At 28.3% G+C, this 16,322-nt stretch overlaps 4 protein-coding genes across 5 annotated transcripts in view; 2 read left to right on the top strand and 2 right to left on the bottom strand.

The window, feature by feature from the left end:
* The window catches only part of LOC145936303 (uncharacterized), a 91,357-nt gene extending 89,952 nt beyond the window's left edge, over nucleotides 1-1,405 (bottom strand). The window contains exons 1-3 of the mRNA XM_083038390.1: nucleotides 1,017-1,405; nucleotides 636-766; nucleotides 283-318 (exon numbers count right to left, since the gene is read on the bottom strand). Coding sequence (XP_082894516.1) covers nucleotides 283-318; nucleotides 636-675 — 76 coding nt within the window. The 5' untranslated portion in view covers nucleotides 676-766; nucleotides 1,017-1,405. The remainder of the gene's footprint in view (nucleotides 1-282; nucleotides 319-635; nucleotides 767-1,016) is intronic.
* A 218-nt stretch (nucleotides 1,406-1,623) lies between these two features.
* LOC145935996 (transforming growth factor beta regulator 1) lies at nucleotides 1,624-3,693 on the top strand. The gene is made up of 5 exons (XM_083037843.1): nucleotides 1,624-2,007; nucleotides 2,083-2,308; nucleotides 2,480-2,756; nucleotides 2,840-3,059; nucleotides 3,353-3,693. The coding sequence occupies exons 1-5, from the start codon at nucleotides 1,891-1,893 to the stop codon at nucleotides 3,521-3,523; spliced, it is 1,011 nt and encodes a 336-aa protein (XP_082893969.1). The 5' UTR covers nucleotides 1,624-1,890; the 3' UTR covers nucleotides 3,524-3,693.
* A 368-nt stretch (nucleotides 3,694-4,061) lies between these two features.
* On the bottom strand, nucleotides 4,062-7,973 carry Tank (EI24 domain-containing protein tank). Of its 2 annotated transcripts, none has more exons than XM_083037846.1 (6): nucleotides 7,678-7,973; nucleotides 6,479-6,692; nucleotides 6,125-6,380; nucleotides 5,671-6,014; nucleotides 5,303-5,377; nucleotides 4,062-5,213 (listed from the first exon to the last, which is right to left on the bottom strand). In XM_083037846.1, the coding sequence occupies exons 2-6, from the start codon at nucleotides 6,610-6,612 to the stop codon at nucleotides 5,126-5,128; spliced, it is 897 nt and encodes a 298-aa protein (XP_082893972.1). In that variant the 5' UTR covers nucleotides 6,613-6,692; nucleotides 7,678-7,973; the 3' UTR covers nucleotides 4,062-5,125. The 2 variants fall into 2 exon arrangements, with proteins under 2 accessions (XP_082893972.1, XP_082893970.1); XM_083037844.1 differs by having other exon boundaries at nucleotides 6,479-6,678.
* Nucleotides 7,974-8,069: 96 nt separating this feature from the next.
* Sgl (UDP-glucose 6-dehydrogenase sgl) lies at nucleotides 8,070-15,890 on the top strand. Its single transcript, XM_083037842.1, has 10 exons — nucleotides 8,070-8,256; nucleotides 8,413-8,807; nucleotides 8,891-9,090; nucleotides 9,197-9,340; nucleotides 9,854-10,159; nucleotides 10,924-11,409; nucleotides 12,200-12,397; nucleotides 12,765-13,211; nucleotides 13,702-13,857; nucleotides 14,157-15,890. The coding sequence occupies exons 6-10, from the start codon at nucleotides 10,945-10,947 to the stop codon at nucleotides 14,331-14,333; spliced, it is 1,443 nt and encodes a 480-aa protein (XP_082893968.1). The 5' UTR covers nucleotides 8,070-8,256; nucleotides 8,413-8,807; nucleotides 8,891-9,090; nucleotides 9,197-9,340; nucleotides 9,854-10,159; nucleotides 10,924-10,944; the 3' UTR covers nucleotides 14,334-15,890.
* The last annotated feature ends 432 nt before the right edge of the window (nucleotides 15,891-16,322 follow it).

The raw sequence follows: 16,322 nt of genomic DNA, 5'->3' as shown, positions 1-16,322 counted from the left end.
AATACAGCTTTTTGCATATTTTCTTTTATTATAAACTCATTTTAAAAACAGTATATAATTTTATTAAAAATTATATATATATACCCATATATGTATAAAATAAATTATATTTTTGCACTCTTTGCCATTTCCTTTCATATTTTTTAATATTTGGTAGAATATATATACATTACATAAATGTATACATTTTTTCTCAAATATATATAATCAAGACAATTTTATAATCAGGAAAATGTATATTTATAAACACATTTAAATTAAGAGATTATTTTAATTACTCACCAATCGATGATTTATCTGTATCGAAGCTATGTTGATCTGTAACATATATAGAGAATTCAAATTATAGTTATGCGCAAAATAATTAATATTTCTAAATAAAAATTATTATTGTATATTCATTGAATTTTATATTCAACGCATACAATATAATCAACAAATATATATAGTTAAATAATTTTAAAAATTTTGTAAAGATTAGTTTATTTTAAATATAAACTTTTGTGGGAACTTTTATATAACTTATAAAAGTATTTTTTCTAATTCTCTTGTTTAAATTATTTAAATATAGAAATAAAATTAACACATAGCGCAATTTTTATAATAAAAGTATTACATAAATAATAAATATTTACCCCAAGGTTGCTCCGCCAGTGCCCGATGCCTCCCAGGCATCCTCAGGTTGATTAAGACTGTTCATTCATCATCAAAGTCCTTGGCGAGAAGATAATAATTTGCGGTCGAGTCTGGTCGATTCTGGTTGATTCTGCACATAAAGAAAAATAGATTGTTATAGAAATCACAATATTAAGGTTAATTTTAATTTAAAATTATTTTTCATACCGATATAAACATTTGAAATAAATGGGATTATTATATATATAAAGACGCTGATAATTATTTGCAAGAATGAATAAATATCTAATTATAATAAATAAAGATATTGATAAGTTTTTATATATTTGATTGCAAATATACATATATATATACATTTGAAATAATACGACTGCACATACCTATACATATTTGCATGCGCCTCTCTCTCTCTCTCTCTCTGTCTCTCTCTCTCTCTCTCTCTTGGCGAGAAAATAATAATTCGCGATTCTGATCGATTCTGATTGATTCTGCACCCAAGAATAGATTGTTGATACGGAAATCACGATATCGATATTTAACAGCGATTGTTTAACGTTACACGTTGAGACAAAATCCGATATCTTACAACAAATACTCGCGATAATTTTTCTCGCGCGCGAATTCTCGCCATAACGGTAACGCTTTTGTCGCGCAAAATTCCCGCAATAATTCTCGCACTTTGCGCGTTAAATTCACTCACGATAATACTTTCCGCAGATTAATTACACTCGCTATAATACTTTCGCGTACTAGATTCACTTTTAGACGAACGGATGCAAACGATTTAATTACGATTTTATAATTTTTATCGCGACGCGATTCGTAATTATCTCCGTTGAGGCGAGCCGCGAACTATAAAGCCTATCTAGGTGGACTAGTTGCATATGCGCATATGCGCGTCAGAAATTGACCAATCACAGCGTCTATCTGTAGTTCACAACTCTCCGCAAGAGGTCTCCGCGGTCTTTCCTATCGACTCTTGTGTGTGACGTGATAATATGAAATAAATATACATTTAGATTTTGTTTATTGCATTTTAAACTTTTTCATTAAAGTTTATACATATATTTTATTTTAAGTGCATAAATTATTTTAAGTGCTCCTCTCCGAAAAAAATAAATACAGAAAATATAACAAAATCAATAAAAATTTCTAACCTTTAGTGTTGTCAATCATTGTCAATCAAACATAATAAATGTAATACAACGCAGTTTCTTAATTTATACACGTGCAATATTTTATTAATAATATAATATGGCTCAAACGTATGATAGCTATTATAACGATTACCATAAAACTACTGAACTATTAAATCAAAAATATAAAAAGAAGTACCAAAAGCTCAGAAGGATTGTGAAGAATACTGTTTTTGTAAGTCTTAATATATGTATAAGTTTTATATTGTTATATTTAATACCAACAATAGTTATAATTTAAATTTTGCAGGAAAATGCAGCTTTATGCGATCAAGTTGCACATATGCAAGAAAATCTCATGGTCGTTAAAGAAGAGAGACTGTTTCTTCTACGCAAATTATGTCAACAACAGGGGGAGATGGAATCAAATTCTATGATGGCACGTTCACAGTCAAATAATGTAAATTCACCATCATTTAATCCAGAATGTGCTGCATCAAAAAAGACAAAAAAGAAAGCTCCTACAGATGGATCAGGTATTTTTTTATAACATTGCCAATTATTAATTATTTAATTATATAAAAATAAATTTGAGAAATTGGTTTAATGTACTAAGATTTTATTAATTTATATAGTGAGAAATATTTATACTGCACTAGCAATACTCATTAATTTATACAAAAATGTTCTTACTAATTTTTTTCCAGAATCAAAGAATAAGACCAAAAGATATAACAAAACTGCCAGAAAAGTAGTGCAGTTGATTCCATTAGATGTTCATGGAAGACCAATATTTCCCATATCCTTGGGAGATCTCACAATATATTCTCTTGGTGAAGTGGTATCAGACAGAATCGCATATCACACAGAAGATCTTATATTTCCAGTAGGCTATTGTAGTACAAGAGTGTATGCCAACTTAAGAGATCCAAGGACAAAGAGCTTGTATACCTGTAAAATATTAGATGGCGGACCGAAACCTAGGTATAATAAGAAAGTAGTTTGATAAAATAATTGTTTTTAGGAAAAATTGAAATATAGATATACAAATGCACATAATTTTATAGATTTGAAATAGTATCTGATAATGACTTGGATCAACCATTAGTCGGATGTAGCTCTGATGAGTGTCATTCAAAACTCTTAGCAGCAATTTCTCCAGTGCTTTGTTCGATAGCACCAAAGGGCGCAGATTTCTTTGGGATTTCTCATCCTACTATACAAAATTTAATACAAAGTTCTCCAGGAACACGCAAATTGGCCATGTACAAACAACAACGTTTTGAAGTATGTATATATAGTATTTTAAGATTACATATTAATAAATCAATGAATGAAATTAATGAACCTAATTAATGAACAAGATTCAAATTAGAAAAGTATTATTTATTCAAAATTGTCATTTTTCACAGCCATAATTTAAAATTACATCTGTTAAAATATTTCTATCTAAATTTTATTAAGTGAAATATTCACTTTAAATGAATTTGGAAAAGATTGTGATAGATTAGGATATTTTAAATCTAAATTTAAAATGTTATCAAGTATTCATTATATTATTTAGAAATTATATATTATAGGTCAGTAAAAATCATGTCATTGAACGAGCTACAAGTCCAGTAATAGAAATGGAAACTGATCCAGGACTCGGTTTCGCAGCGTTACACAGGCATTATGCTTTAAATTCTTATAGAATAAAGGAAGAACCTTCAGACCATGATCTACTAGCACTTCAAGACCTTCTAGCATGATTGCTAATCTATTATCTATTAACTTACATACACAATTAATTATAGTTTAAAATTAATAAATAAAACTTTTCACATATCTAAAATATATTTAAACAAAAAGATTTATCATATACTATATTATAGCTTATTAGTTTATCCTCGATAGTAATACAAGTTTTTGGCATTTTGGTGGCATATATAATTGGATTATAATTGAGAAATTTCTAATGCAAATAGAAAACTTCAATAGTTCTATAATATTTATTTGAGCTATAGTGTATATAAAATGATTAAATTTTATGACAAATATATATATAATCAGAACATTTTTTCCTATAACCATACTATACAAATTGGAATATTATATATTATACATTATTAGCAGTGTTTATCATATGATTTATAATATTTTTGTCCTAATTTTTTATGTGTAAACCCATTTCTCGGACGAATTATCCTTGAAGTAAATGATATGTATGGCACACTACATATTTAATTATACTCGCAAGTAAATCGGTAAATTAAAATATTTCTATTGACGCCTTTATATATAATATATACAATCGATTGTCCGTATCGTGAAGGTCAAATATTCTTGTGAAACTTTCCTTTATTAATTTATTTTATATTATTTGATATATACATATGTGTAAAATAAAAATGTTATTGCATGCTCTATCTTTCATTTGTTTTATCATTATAACATGATTACATAGTTGCAATGTAAATTCAAGTAATGCTAGAGAAATATGTGCTCGTAAAGAGTGATGTTAACTAGTTTGCAAAACTAACAAGATCATAGCACATCACTGTACAGACAATCAACATTTTAATCTAAAATTTCTTTAAATTAAATAACTTTTTTAAATATAAATTCCTAAAAAAGAATTTAAAATAGTCATGTATAAAGCACCAAACACTATATTATTTAGGATTATTTTAATATTTAAAAAATATTTAACTATTCTATATTAAGATTTCTTCATTACTAAATTGGAGATATACGTACATATAAATTCTGTCATAGCATACTATTTTTATAACATGTTTATAATACGCTTATAGCGCAGCGCCGATCGGAGATCATAAATTGATATTGAAAAATGACTAGCTATTGCATATATAAAAAGCTCAAAATATAAATTCTCATAAAAATTGAGAAATATATAACTTTAAAATTTGTATATTATGTATATGTCGGCGATATCATTAAATATAAGAAATCACATATATAAATAAGTTATATGTGCATTATTAAATATGCGTAAATAAATATTTGTACTCATTGGCCCTGCATTCCAATTAAAATATGGTCGAATATTCTTTTCAAGTACTAAGAGAAAAGAATATAAAATTTATAATCTTATTTTAATTTTGTTTAATGAAAAAAAAGTAAATATATTTTTTATATTTTTTCTTAAAAATTTGTAAGCCGATCTAAATAATAAAAGTAATATTATTTCCTGCAATAGTAAGTAATAGATACAAATATTTTTTTAATAGTAATTTATATAATTATTATTTATGCATGAAATTTTTTGTAACAAATTGGTAAATTGTATGTGCATCTTAGCATACTAATGGCATAAATTAGGCATTTTCTCGTCTTTTTCTATTTCACTGTCACCGCCTATTGGCTCGTCCAATAGTTTTATTAAATAATGCGTTTGCAATTGCAATTACTGGCGAAAATAATTTCAGCTGGCAATCACTGAAACAATTATTTATATCATGTTAAATTTCAAAAATGAATGAAATATTGCAAGAAATATACACATATTTTATAATCTAAAGGTATACCATGTTCCAGTTACAGGTTCTGCTTCGTTTCCACTTATAATAAATAGTGGAAATAAAATAGAAAAAACACAGCCACTGAAAATAAAATATTTTATAAATATAAAGTTTTAGAGAATTATTGCAGTTTCTTTCAGCGACAAATTAATAACAAATATAGAATCTATAGTTAAATGAAAATTAGAATTTGTTTACAATGGAAAAAATTAAGGAAAAATTATCAATTGATCTTGATATAAGTTGTAATTAATTTGGAGTTTAAAATTTTGAAAAATTTTTTAAAAAGACAAGTTAAACAAAAAACAAATATCTTCAAATATTAATAGACATTTTGAACATATCTTCTCAAAAAGACAACAATCATTTCATACCTTGTAACATACGAACTGGGTAATTGAGTAAGTACTGCTAATGGCATGCCAAAGCCTAAAAAGTATGGCCAATTGCCTTCGATAAAAGTCAATCGTTTATGTAACTCCCAACCCATATTGAACCATTTGTATTCAAAGGCATAGAGAGCATATAAAAGGCACATATGAACAAGGGCAAGAATATCCCCTAATAATGGTAACGGAACTTTGGACACCAACATTCCTTGTCCTAAGAACAATGCTTGAACCAATACACTGAAAAGTGTATCGGCTATCAGTCTGCTCACACTCGACAGAAGCAATGGTCTCCCTTGTCTGTATCTGTAAGCGCTATCTGCTATATCCTAAAGAATTTATAAATACATCATATTTATATCATGTTATATATAAAATGTATGTTTATATAATATTCATTTTTAAACAATGAAATTATTATTTTGCCAAAAAATTATACCTGAAACCATAAGCTGTTAACTATCTTGCTGAGCAAAAACAGTGGTAACACCCATATTGTGCCAAATGTTAAAGATAAAAATGGCTGAATCCATGACCATACAAAAAGGGCCATACTAGGAGAATGGCCGAATATAATAGTCAGTAAATACTTGACAAATGGTAAAAGACCATATTCAAATATTGCTATACTAGCCCAAAACACACCACCATTCAACGCACAGCATTGTAAAGTTCTCCTCATTACCATAGATTTTCTAAAATCATACAAACATACAAATTAATTAAAATTCTATAAAATATTGCTATAAAATATTGCCATATCTTTACAAACATGGAATAAGAATAAAGATACCGTTGCTGATTATTGTGCCTAATGGAGTTTTGCGTAGCAAAGTCTCTGTTTCTGAGTTCAGTTTCTGTTCTAATAGGAACATTCTTAAACACAGGAGGGTTCACAACTAACTTCTCATTGATTTGTTTATCCATGTAAAAGAGTACCACAGCACCCTTCCAACTGTCCACAAATCCTCGACATATTGCATATATTATCCCCTAGAAATACAAAACTTATAACAATATTTGATATATCTATATAGTAAGAGGCAGAGATGCTATCTGTTTTATTTTAAATACAATATCTACACAAATGTATAAATATATATAAATTATTATATATTTATATTAAAATTGTCAGATATATCTATTAAAATATCTATATGAAAAAAAAAACACTTTTTGGTACCACCTGTTTTACAAATATCTGCATTCTTAACTTATTGGAACAAAACTTTTCTATTCTTAACATATTATTTTAATCCCATTCTCTTATTCTATTGTAGAAAGAGTCCTTGTAGAAGGAAAATATCATTTCAATCATATACATAATGACATTCTCATTCTAAACATGCCTAATCAAGTAATAAATATGGGATAACACAAGTAAAAATATAAAAAAAAGAGTTATAGAGACATTCTGTTAAAATCAAGTAAATGAAACGTGTATTATTTAGTAAATTTCATATATTGAAACAAAGAATTGTATTATTTAAAGAATTTCAAATAAGTGATTCTTTAACAGGATTTTGTCCTCCTAGTTTTGCCTTATCAAAAATAATAAAAGTTGAATATTAAAAATTCATAGAAAATAGCACAAACAGATAAATTTATGCTAAAGACAACTGCTGTGAAAAACTCAAAAGCTATAAGATTATTTCTACAATCATACATTTTTTTATATCCTATTTTACATATATATTTCATATTCTCTGTATTTTTAAAATGAAATATACATCTTAGACTTTGAAGAAAAGGAAGCAAATACATAATGAAGTGTAATTAAAATAAACAGATCTACTTATTGCCAAAGTACAATCAAATTTCCATAAAATTATCGCATGCATATTTTTTCATATTAATAATTCTGATTTGACTTTTGACAAAATAACATCAAAATCAAAGCAGGTATTGACAGGCGATACCGATTGTTTGCAAGGCTACGTTTAATAATTAAAGAGCACAATGATTGAGGAGACGAGGTTAAAGTCTACTCACTGTCACGCTATCCATGATATGACAATGCTTCACTGGACGTAGCTCAATTTATTCTTGGAAAACGGACAATAATACATTGAACACCATCATTTTTGGCACAAGAATTACGTGCCGCGATACTGTCGACTACGATGTCGAAGAGCGACGAAAACTCACTATGAAAACAAGCTCGCCAAGAGTTTTTCGCCCTGTTGCGACAAGTGCTCGAATATCAAGTATCCATCGTCAAATGTACGACGCAAACAATTCGTATCGTCCAATAACAGCAAGGATCTCGTTCGGAGACCCATTTCCCCTCCACCTCCCCGCGTCAACGACCCATTTCAGCAAACGAGTCAGATAAAAAGCAAATATATGAAACAATCAGCTGATCATGGATCGCTTGAAGTTGCATTCGATTCGACGTCATATCCTCTCCATCTGAAGCTCGCGTCGAATCTAGATATTCGTGCATCACGCCTTTATCCTGTGCATGTGCCTTTGAATTTGGAATGAATATTCTTTATTATTTATTCAAAAGCATGTGTCTTTAGAATCAAATTGGCGCTCAATCAAACACGTTTCATCTGTTTTTACTTGGTACAATTATTTTGGCATAATTTTTTTTATCAAATACTTGATCAAAGACTCGTCCAAGTCGAACACTCAACTGCTGTTTATGATAGCAAAATCGAATAATTTGACGACTATTAATTTTTTTATTTTGAAAATTAATTATTATTTTTTCTTTCACAGACTGAAGAAGAATGCATGGAGGAAGAGTTTGAAAGATGTGAGAGTTTTGAAGCTGTCATAATTCATCAAGGACATTTGTTATTATATTGAACAATTTATCTATTGACATATATATATAGCATCAGAATTCTGGAAAAAATTCGAGAATAAAAAGAACAGCAAACGGGGAATTGTTCAAGTCTGCTGTGGATGATATGTTTATGGGATTTCTACTTGTTCTAAAAATGTTGGAATATTTAAGACAGAACAAGGATGTGCGGCTATGGATTTATCAAGCACCGAAAATGATATGGAGGCTGATTCAAGCTCATCGTCAGAGCTACGTTGTTGAGCCTATTACCTCTGTGTCATGAATGTCTTTAATGTATTCTGCAATTCAGACAACATGTCGAAAGGTAAACATTCATCTTAATGTGTTCACATTTGTGATTTATCCAATACTTATGAGATATATACAGAAATATATGTTTTAAAACAGATATATCGGCTAATCGGAGATCCAGTGTATTGGATGTACCCAGGGAGTCGACAAACAGAAAATTAATTGAGCTGAAATTATTGGAAAGACTCGTAGGAAATGCACTCACACAGTTAATTCATGTTCATATCAAGAATCATGTGATTCAAAAAACATGCGACATAACATTTGACATGTCATAATAGATTTTATTAGAAAACGTATGTGAATTTTTATCTCTTTCTCTCTCTTTATTAATCATATTATATAATTTATAATATTTATAATAATCATAGTTATGTGTTAATATGCTTTGATTTTTTATAGTAACTCCAAACTGGTCATATGAGTTGGCTGATAAGAATCTATTCTAGTGGCTTTTCGAAAATGGTTGCACTTAGTGATGAAATCCATAGCGCCATAAATTTAAACAAAAATTATATCATTTTTCTATATGAAACATACATCAAGGTAAGGATCAATTCAACATAAGAGGTACAAATGTCATATAAGACTCATTACGAAATCAGTTCGTGAAATCTAACTATTATTTAAGATTTATACGAAACGGTATATAATTAATAAATAAATATTAATTAAATATTAACTAATTATATGTATTTTGAGTATTTTCAATTTAATAAGTGAACACTAATAAGTTCTAATAGTTTCCTACACATAAATTATTCATAATAAGCAAACTTTTGCTTTGCGCATGTTATACGCAAAACTTTAATTATTTATTTTTCTTATTATTTTTATCATTTTTGATTATACATAATACATTTGATTTTTAATAAACTTTGGTGAATATTATGAATAACTTGAGAAGTTATAAAACAATATTTAAATTCTCTGGCATATTTTGATATTGAAAAATCATTCATATACGTATACGTTCATTCATTATGACGTATTTCCATAAAGCCGAACCTAGTCGCCAGTGTTGCCAATCATTTACGCACGCGCTTTTACATTTTACAGCATCCTGACGTGGCAACGATGTGATCTCGGTGTAGTTCTTCGACGTATACTTCACTTCGTACTACAGTGTCTCGAAATGAAGGATGTATGGTGTTTAAAGGGTTCAGAAAATGTAAAAAGTGTCTGCAACGCGAATTAATATCGTCACGCCGCAGCTTCCTGTTATGAATGAAATTGTTCTTTTATTGTGGAAGCTACGTGCACCATTCTGCTTGCAAGAAATAAACTGCAGCTCACATTCTTTGCACTCGCTTTCATGTCGCATCTTCGCCGATCGCCAGAGAATCCGCTCCTTTAATCGAACAAGTAAGAAAACGAATTGTATTTTCTAAATCGTTTCAGACGAATTCATTTTCGAGGCACATATTTCGTAATTGTATTTCAAAACATTTTATGAACGAAAATGAATACATCTTTATTTATTTTATTTATTATTATTGGTTTATTTGTCAGTATGTATTTTTAGAATATATAACTTTCAGTTTTAAATATTAAACATGTAATAATCCTGAGATATATAAAACAAATTATATATAATATTCTCTCAATAAGTATGTAAAGGGAAAATTTTTGATGTCATCAAAAATAATAAGAATCAGTTCGATCATATATGTATAATATTCACACTTCCGTTGACATACATATGTATATTATCAAAAACCGGTAGATATACTTTTATCTACTTCCCGGCATTAGCGATATGATAATTTAGGCAATTATCTTCAAATAATTAAAAATTATATTAAATTCAGAAAATAATCATTGCTTACACTTGATAATAATTAGAAATCGCTAATTATAAATCACTCATCATTAATTCTAGAGGAAAAAGAAAGTTTAAAAATTAAGTTATTTAATTTATTTTGTTTTGACATTTTATTTTTAATGAAAAGAAAAATCACAAAGAAATTACATATGTGATGAAAATTTATATGATTTTCTCATGCGTAAGAATTGATAATATAACTTTTTTTTCTATATTGCAACGTAAAATTTATTTTACATATTTTATAATTATAATTCTTTTAGATGTGACTTTAAACACAATTATAATGTATGAATTTTATCAGATTATATTACAGCTGATCAAAATGACAAGAATCCGAAAAATTTGCTGCATCGGAGCTGGTTACGTAGGCGGACCCACATGCAGTGTCATTGCGCTGAAATGCCCGGAGATTCAAGTAACCGTTGTTGATAAGAGCAAGGAGAGAATAGCGCAATGGAATTCGCAAAAATTGCCGATATATGAGCCTGGCTTGGACGAAGTGGTGCAAAAATGTCGTGGAAAAAATTTATTCTTTTCCACCGATATCGAAACAGCTATTAAGGAGGCAGATTTGATATTTATCTCAGTGAACACGCCAACGAAAACCTTCGGCAATGGTAAAGGAAGAGCAGCTGACTTGAAGTACGTGGAGAATGCTGCAAGAATGATCGCGGAAATCGCAACGGGAGACAAAATTGTCGTTGAGAAGAGTACTGTACCAGTACGAGCAGCCGAGAGTATTATGAATATCCTGCGCGCCAATCATAAGCCAGGCGTTTCTTATCAGGTAAAATTGCCGTCTGTTAACTGCAATTGTTAAAATAACATTTTTAATTAAATTTTTTAATTAAATTAAAATTTTATGAATTCCTTTTTCATTTCATTTTTTGCATTGTTTTATTTTTATAATTAAAGTAATATACATGTAATTAAAATAAGTTATGTGTAATTAAAATATATATTTAATAGTTTGCTGTCTTTATATTTAAATATATTTTATATATATCAAACTAAAAAATATTGCACAGCTTATAAATATAAAATACGCTGTGTACAAAATACAAAATACAAAATACAAAGCGATCTTTTTTAAGTAATACTTTCTTCCATAATATTGCAATTTTAATTTACTGTCATAATCTATTTGGTATATATTCGTATTCATGATACCATTTTTACCCTGTGTTTACCTTCAATATTTATTAATTATTCTCAATATTGTACTGTAATAATTTATTGTGTTAAAAAATTGTATCTCGATGAATGGCTTCTTCAAAATTGATATATTCGAGACCTCATATGTATGGCATGCAAAGTTTTATTACATTCTGTGTCTTTGCTGCCTATTATCATGATTAATTGCAGAATCGCCAACTGCATGATTTTATACTTGTTTAAATTAATTCCGGTATTTCAAGGTAATACTCTTTCTTCATCCCGCGTGATTATTCATGACTTTTTTTCGCTGAGGTAATTATAATCTTGCAACTACCGCGCGCGTTAATTTATTTCTTGCACGCTTGTTGAGATTATTTGTCTTTTTGATTATGTTTATGCTAATGTCAATTATTTTTCAGATTCTTTCGAATCCGGAATTTCTGGCCGAAGGAACCGCTATAGAAGATTTAGTAAACGCAGATCGAGTGCTGATCGGTGGAGAAGACTCGCCGGAAGGACAAATAGCTATTGAAGAACTTTGCAAAGTTTACGAACATTGGATTCCAAGAGAAAATATTTTAACGACTAATACATGGAGTTCCGAACTATCGAAGCTGGTGAGTAATTATTTACTCTACTCTTTTAGTCGTAATACAACAATGTTATTATAAATAAGTAATCAGTTTTAGAAATATTAATATATATTTTTTTATAAACAAATCAGATTCTATCGCAACACATTATTTGCAAATGTAAATACATTAAATAATAAATAGCTTTAATGACGAATTATCTCACTTTGAGATACTTCGATATATACAACTTGATTTGGAGATCATTAACAAAAATTATTATAAACTATTAATAAATTATTACAACTTATTAACAAAATTAAATTTGGACAACTGTAAAAAATAAAACAATAAATTTTAATAATAGATAAATCGCATTGCGATAAACATGTTGGATCTTCTTTGATTTGAGGCTGCAAACGCTTTCCTGGCACAACGAATATCCAGTATAAATTCATTGTCAGCCGTATGCGAAGCCACGGGTGCCGATGTGTCCGAGGTCGCTCGAGCAGTCGGACTTGATTCACGAATCGGTTCCAAGTTCCTTCACGCGTCTGTCGGTTTCGGCGGTTCCTGCTTTCAAAAAGACATTCTAAATTTGGTGTACATTTGCGAATGTCTGAATTTGCCTGAGGTAGCGGCATATTGGCAACAGGTGATCGATATGAACGAATATCAGAAATCAAGATTTTCCGCGAAGGTCATAGAATCCCTCTTCAACACTGTGACGGATAAAAGAATTGCCTTGCTAGGCTTCGCCTTCAAAAAAAATACTGGAGATACGCGTGAATCACCATCGATTCACGTCGCCAAGACGTTGCTGGACGAAGGCGCCGTTCTTCATATTTACGATCCCAAAGTCAGCATCTTTTTCATTTACATACAATATGTTCCAGATGTTATGTGTATTCGGTTTGCTTTAGGAACATATTTTTAACTGCAAGGTATCATAAGTCACAATTTTCGATGTTTATTCTAATATATTTTATTCATATTATGCTTTAAATTAAATTCTTAAAAAAAACAATATTTTCTGTTATGTAATTATATTTCCAAAACTTTATTTGGACAAAATTTTTAATTTCTTCTATGTTTAGTATTGTAAATATACTATAATTTAAAATTTCATTAAAGTGAAATCAATTTAGCATTTTAAATAAATTATTACATAAATTATTAAAACAAAATTTTACATATAGATCATGTTTCGTTTAAAGAACAAGCTTTCATATTTTTAATACTCTTGAATTGAATAATATAATTTTCCTACAAAGTATTACAGAAATTAAAAGGAATTTTATTAGTAAATAATTACCAATGAGTACATTATGCCTTTCTAATATATGTAGGTCGAGGAAACTCAAATCCTTCAAGACTTGACTCATCCGAGTGTAACGAACAATCCCGAAGACATAAAAAGTCGAATCAGTATTTATAAAGATGCTTATAGTGCTACGAAAAATACACATGCGATAGTTTTGTGCACCGAATGGGACGAATTTATCGTGAGTATCATCTTTTGATAATTTATATATATTATTATATAACTATGAAATGGATTGATTGTTTCTTTGATAATTGATAAAATAAAAATTAGCTTCTTTTTTTGATAAAAATATTTATATATTATTAATGTAATCATTCATCTAATTTGATTAATCCAATAAGTCCAAGATTTATCATTGATATATTCCGCTGACTAATTTGCTGACTAAATTTTCCATGAGATCACGTTAAATATACCGAATTAATATTCGTATAAAAAAGTTAGTCACTATTTTATTATCTGATGTGCAATTCTTAGGAGCTGAACTACACACAAATTTATGCGGGGATGATGAAACCTGCATACATTTTTGACGGAAGGAAGATTTTAGATCATGATCGGTTACAAAAGATCGGTTTTGTTGTTCAGACTATTGGTAAAAAACTTGCGAGATCCGCGATTTCGAGAGCATGGGGTAGCCAGACGCAAATTTAAAAGAAAATAGACCAATCTATAAACAATACTTCCAATTTGATACATAATATTTATAATTAACAAGGATCTTGTTGAATTAATGTATAGATATATGAATGCATTTATAGAATACGGTCTGTCAGGAAAGTAGAAATGAGATTAAATACAAATAATATGCAAATAATGAGATTAAATATATAGCGTATTTAATCTCATTATTTTTCTGATAGATTACGTATAACAGGTAGAATTTAACTAATTTAATGAGTACGTTTATCTTCTGATGAACGTATAAATATTGACGTATAAAAATTGACTGAGCAGTGTAATAATATGCGATTACATACAACATTTATTTTATGTTGTTATGTAAATTTGTATTAATTTTTCCTATAACTGATATAGACGTTAGAAAAAGGAAGTTACAGTATAAAGCTACCTTTTTCAGAAATATATTTTAATCTATAAAAGATATTGAAGAAAACGTTTTATCTTCTATTTTTATTTATTATGAGTTTCTGTTAATTTTTTTATGAGATTAAGCTTCCTTCATAAAGCTAGATCCGCCTATATTGCTATGCTATTTTTAATAATGCATCATACATTTTATCTTAAAAACACTTAGAGACAAATTATTGAAAGAAAAACATATTTTTTTTATTACAATAATTACATTTCACAAACATTACATTTTTTTATTACAATAAGTCTATTTGATTGTATATTATCAATAATGAAAGCTAGTAAAATTTCATAGCGTCTTCTTAAACAGAGATGATCAGTCAGATGGTTCTAAATGTAGATATATTAAGATAGGCGAGAGAAGGAAAGAGAGAGAGAGAGAGAGAGAGAGAGAGAGAGAGAGAGAGAGAGAGAGAGAGAGAGAGAGAGAAGAGAGAGAGAGAAAGAGAGTTGTCCTGCCAGTGCAACTGTAAAAGGCAGAGCTTGTTTGTATTATCTATTATATATAAATATTATAGGATAATTTCGCACAACTCTGAACCACCTCAACGCATATCAACAACGGTTTAATATTATACACACAAATATTCTCACTTATTTATACTATCATATTTATTTATATTATCAATTTTAGTACAGTTAATCCTTGGATAAAGAAAGTACATGTGTAATATTATATCGCAAATGATATAATATGATGATGAGTTTCAAAGATCGATAATCTTATAATGTTTTAAAATTTGTCATACATTTGTCACACATTATCAAAATATTTTAACTAAATTTAGAAAAAATTGATATTTAAGCAACGTTTCTTGCAAAAATCAGATAATATTTTATTATTTATTTATCATAAACGCTGTAATAAAGAGTAACATTTTATATTATTTAAAATTAATAAAATTATTTTGTGATTAATAGACATATATTACTAATTAGTGAGTTATTTCTACAAAGTTGTGACACCGTTTTAACAGTATCTTCATACTTATATGTGCGTATGTAAATTATTAATTAGTGAATTATTTCTACAAAGTTATGACATCGTTTTAATAGTATCTTCATACTTATATGTGCGTATGTAAATTACATCGATCTACATAATGCGTATAGTTTATAAGTATATATAAAAAAAGTTTATAAATAAATGTTTATAAAAAAATAAGCGTTTGCATGTATGATAATTGTTTTTGTATATATTATAGAATCTGTTAAATATTCCTGAAAAAGTTGTGAAAAAAGTAATGTCTCGTAACAAGTCTTTGTTTATGAAAAATTAAGAAAAAAAATTTGTTTTAGATATATGTATTTTATATTTTATATTTACTGCACGTACACACAATGTAATATTTATTTCAAGATTTAGTTTCGTTGAAATAATATTCCTCGCAACGCTAAATAGGAATCGCGCCAAATTAATATACCTTGTAAATGGCGAAATTTTTATACTAATGGAATCAAAATATATATGTATATCGAATTGGCGCATGCGTAAATTGCAGTAGTGTATCAATTCTTTGTTGTCTTATTTATATGTATATCATATAT

This window comes from Prenolepis imparis, unplaced genomic scaffold (genome assembly GCF_030444845.1).
Source record: "Prenolepis imparis isolate NDT839.2.m4 unplaced genomic scaffold, iyPreImpa1.0 SCAF_5, whole genome shotgun sequence".
In the NCBI taxonomy this organism is placed as follows: Eukaryota; Metazoa; Arthropoda; class Insecta; order Hymenoptera; family Formicidae; genus Prenolepis; species Prenolepis imparis.
Note: the sequence above shows the minus strand (reverse complement) of the source record. Positions and strands in the feature narration are given on the sequence as shown.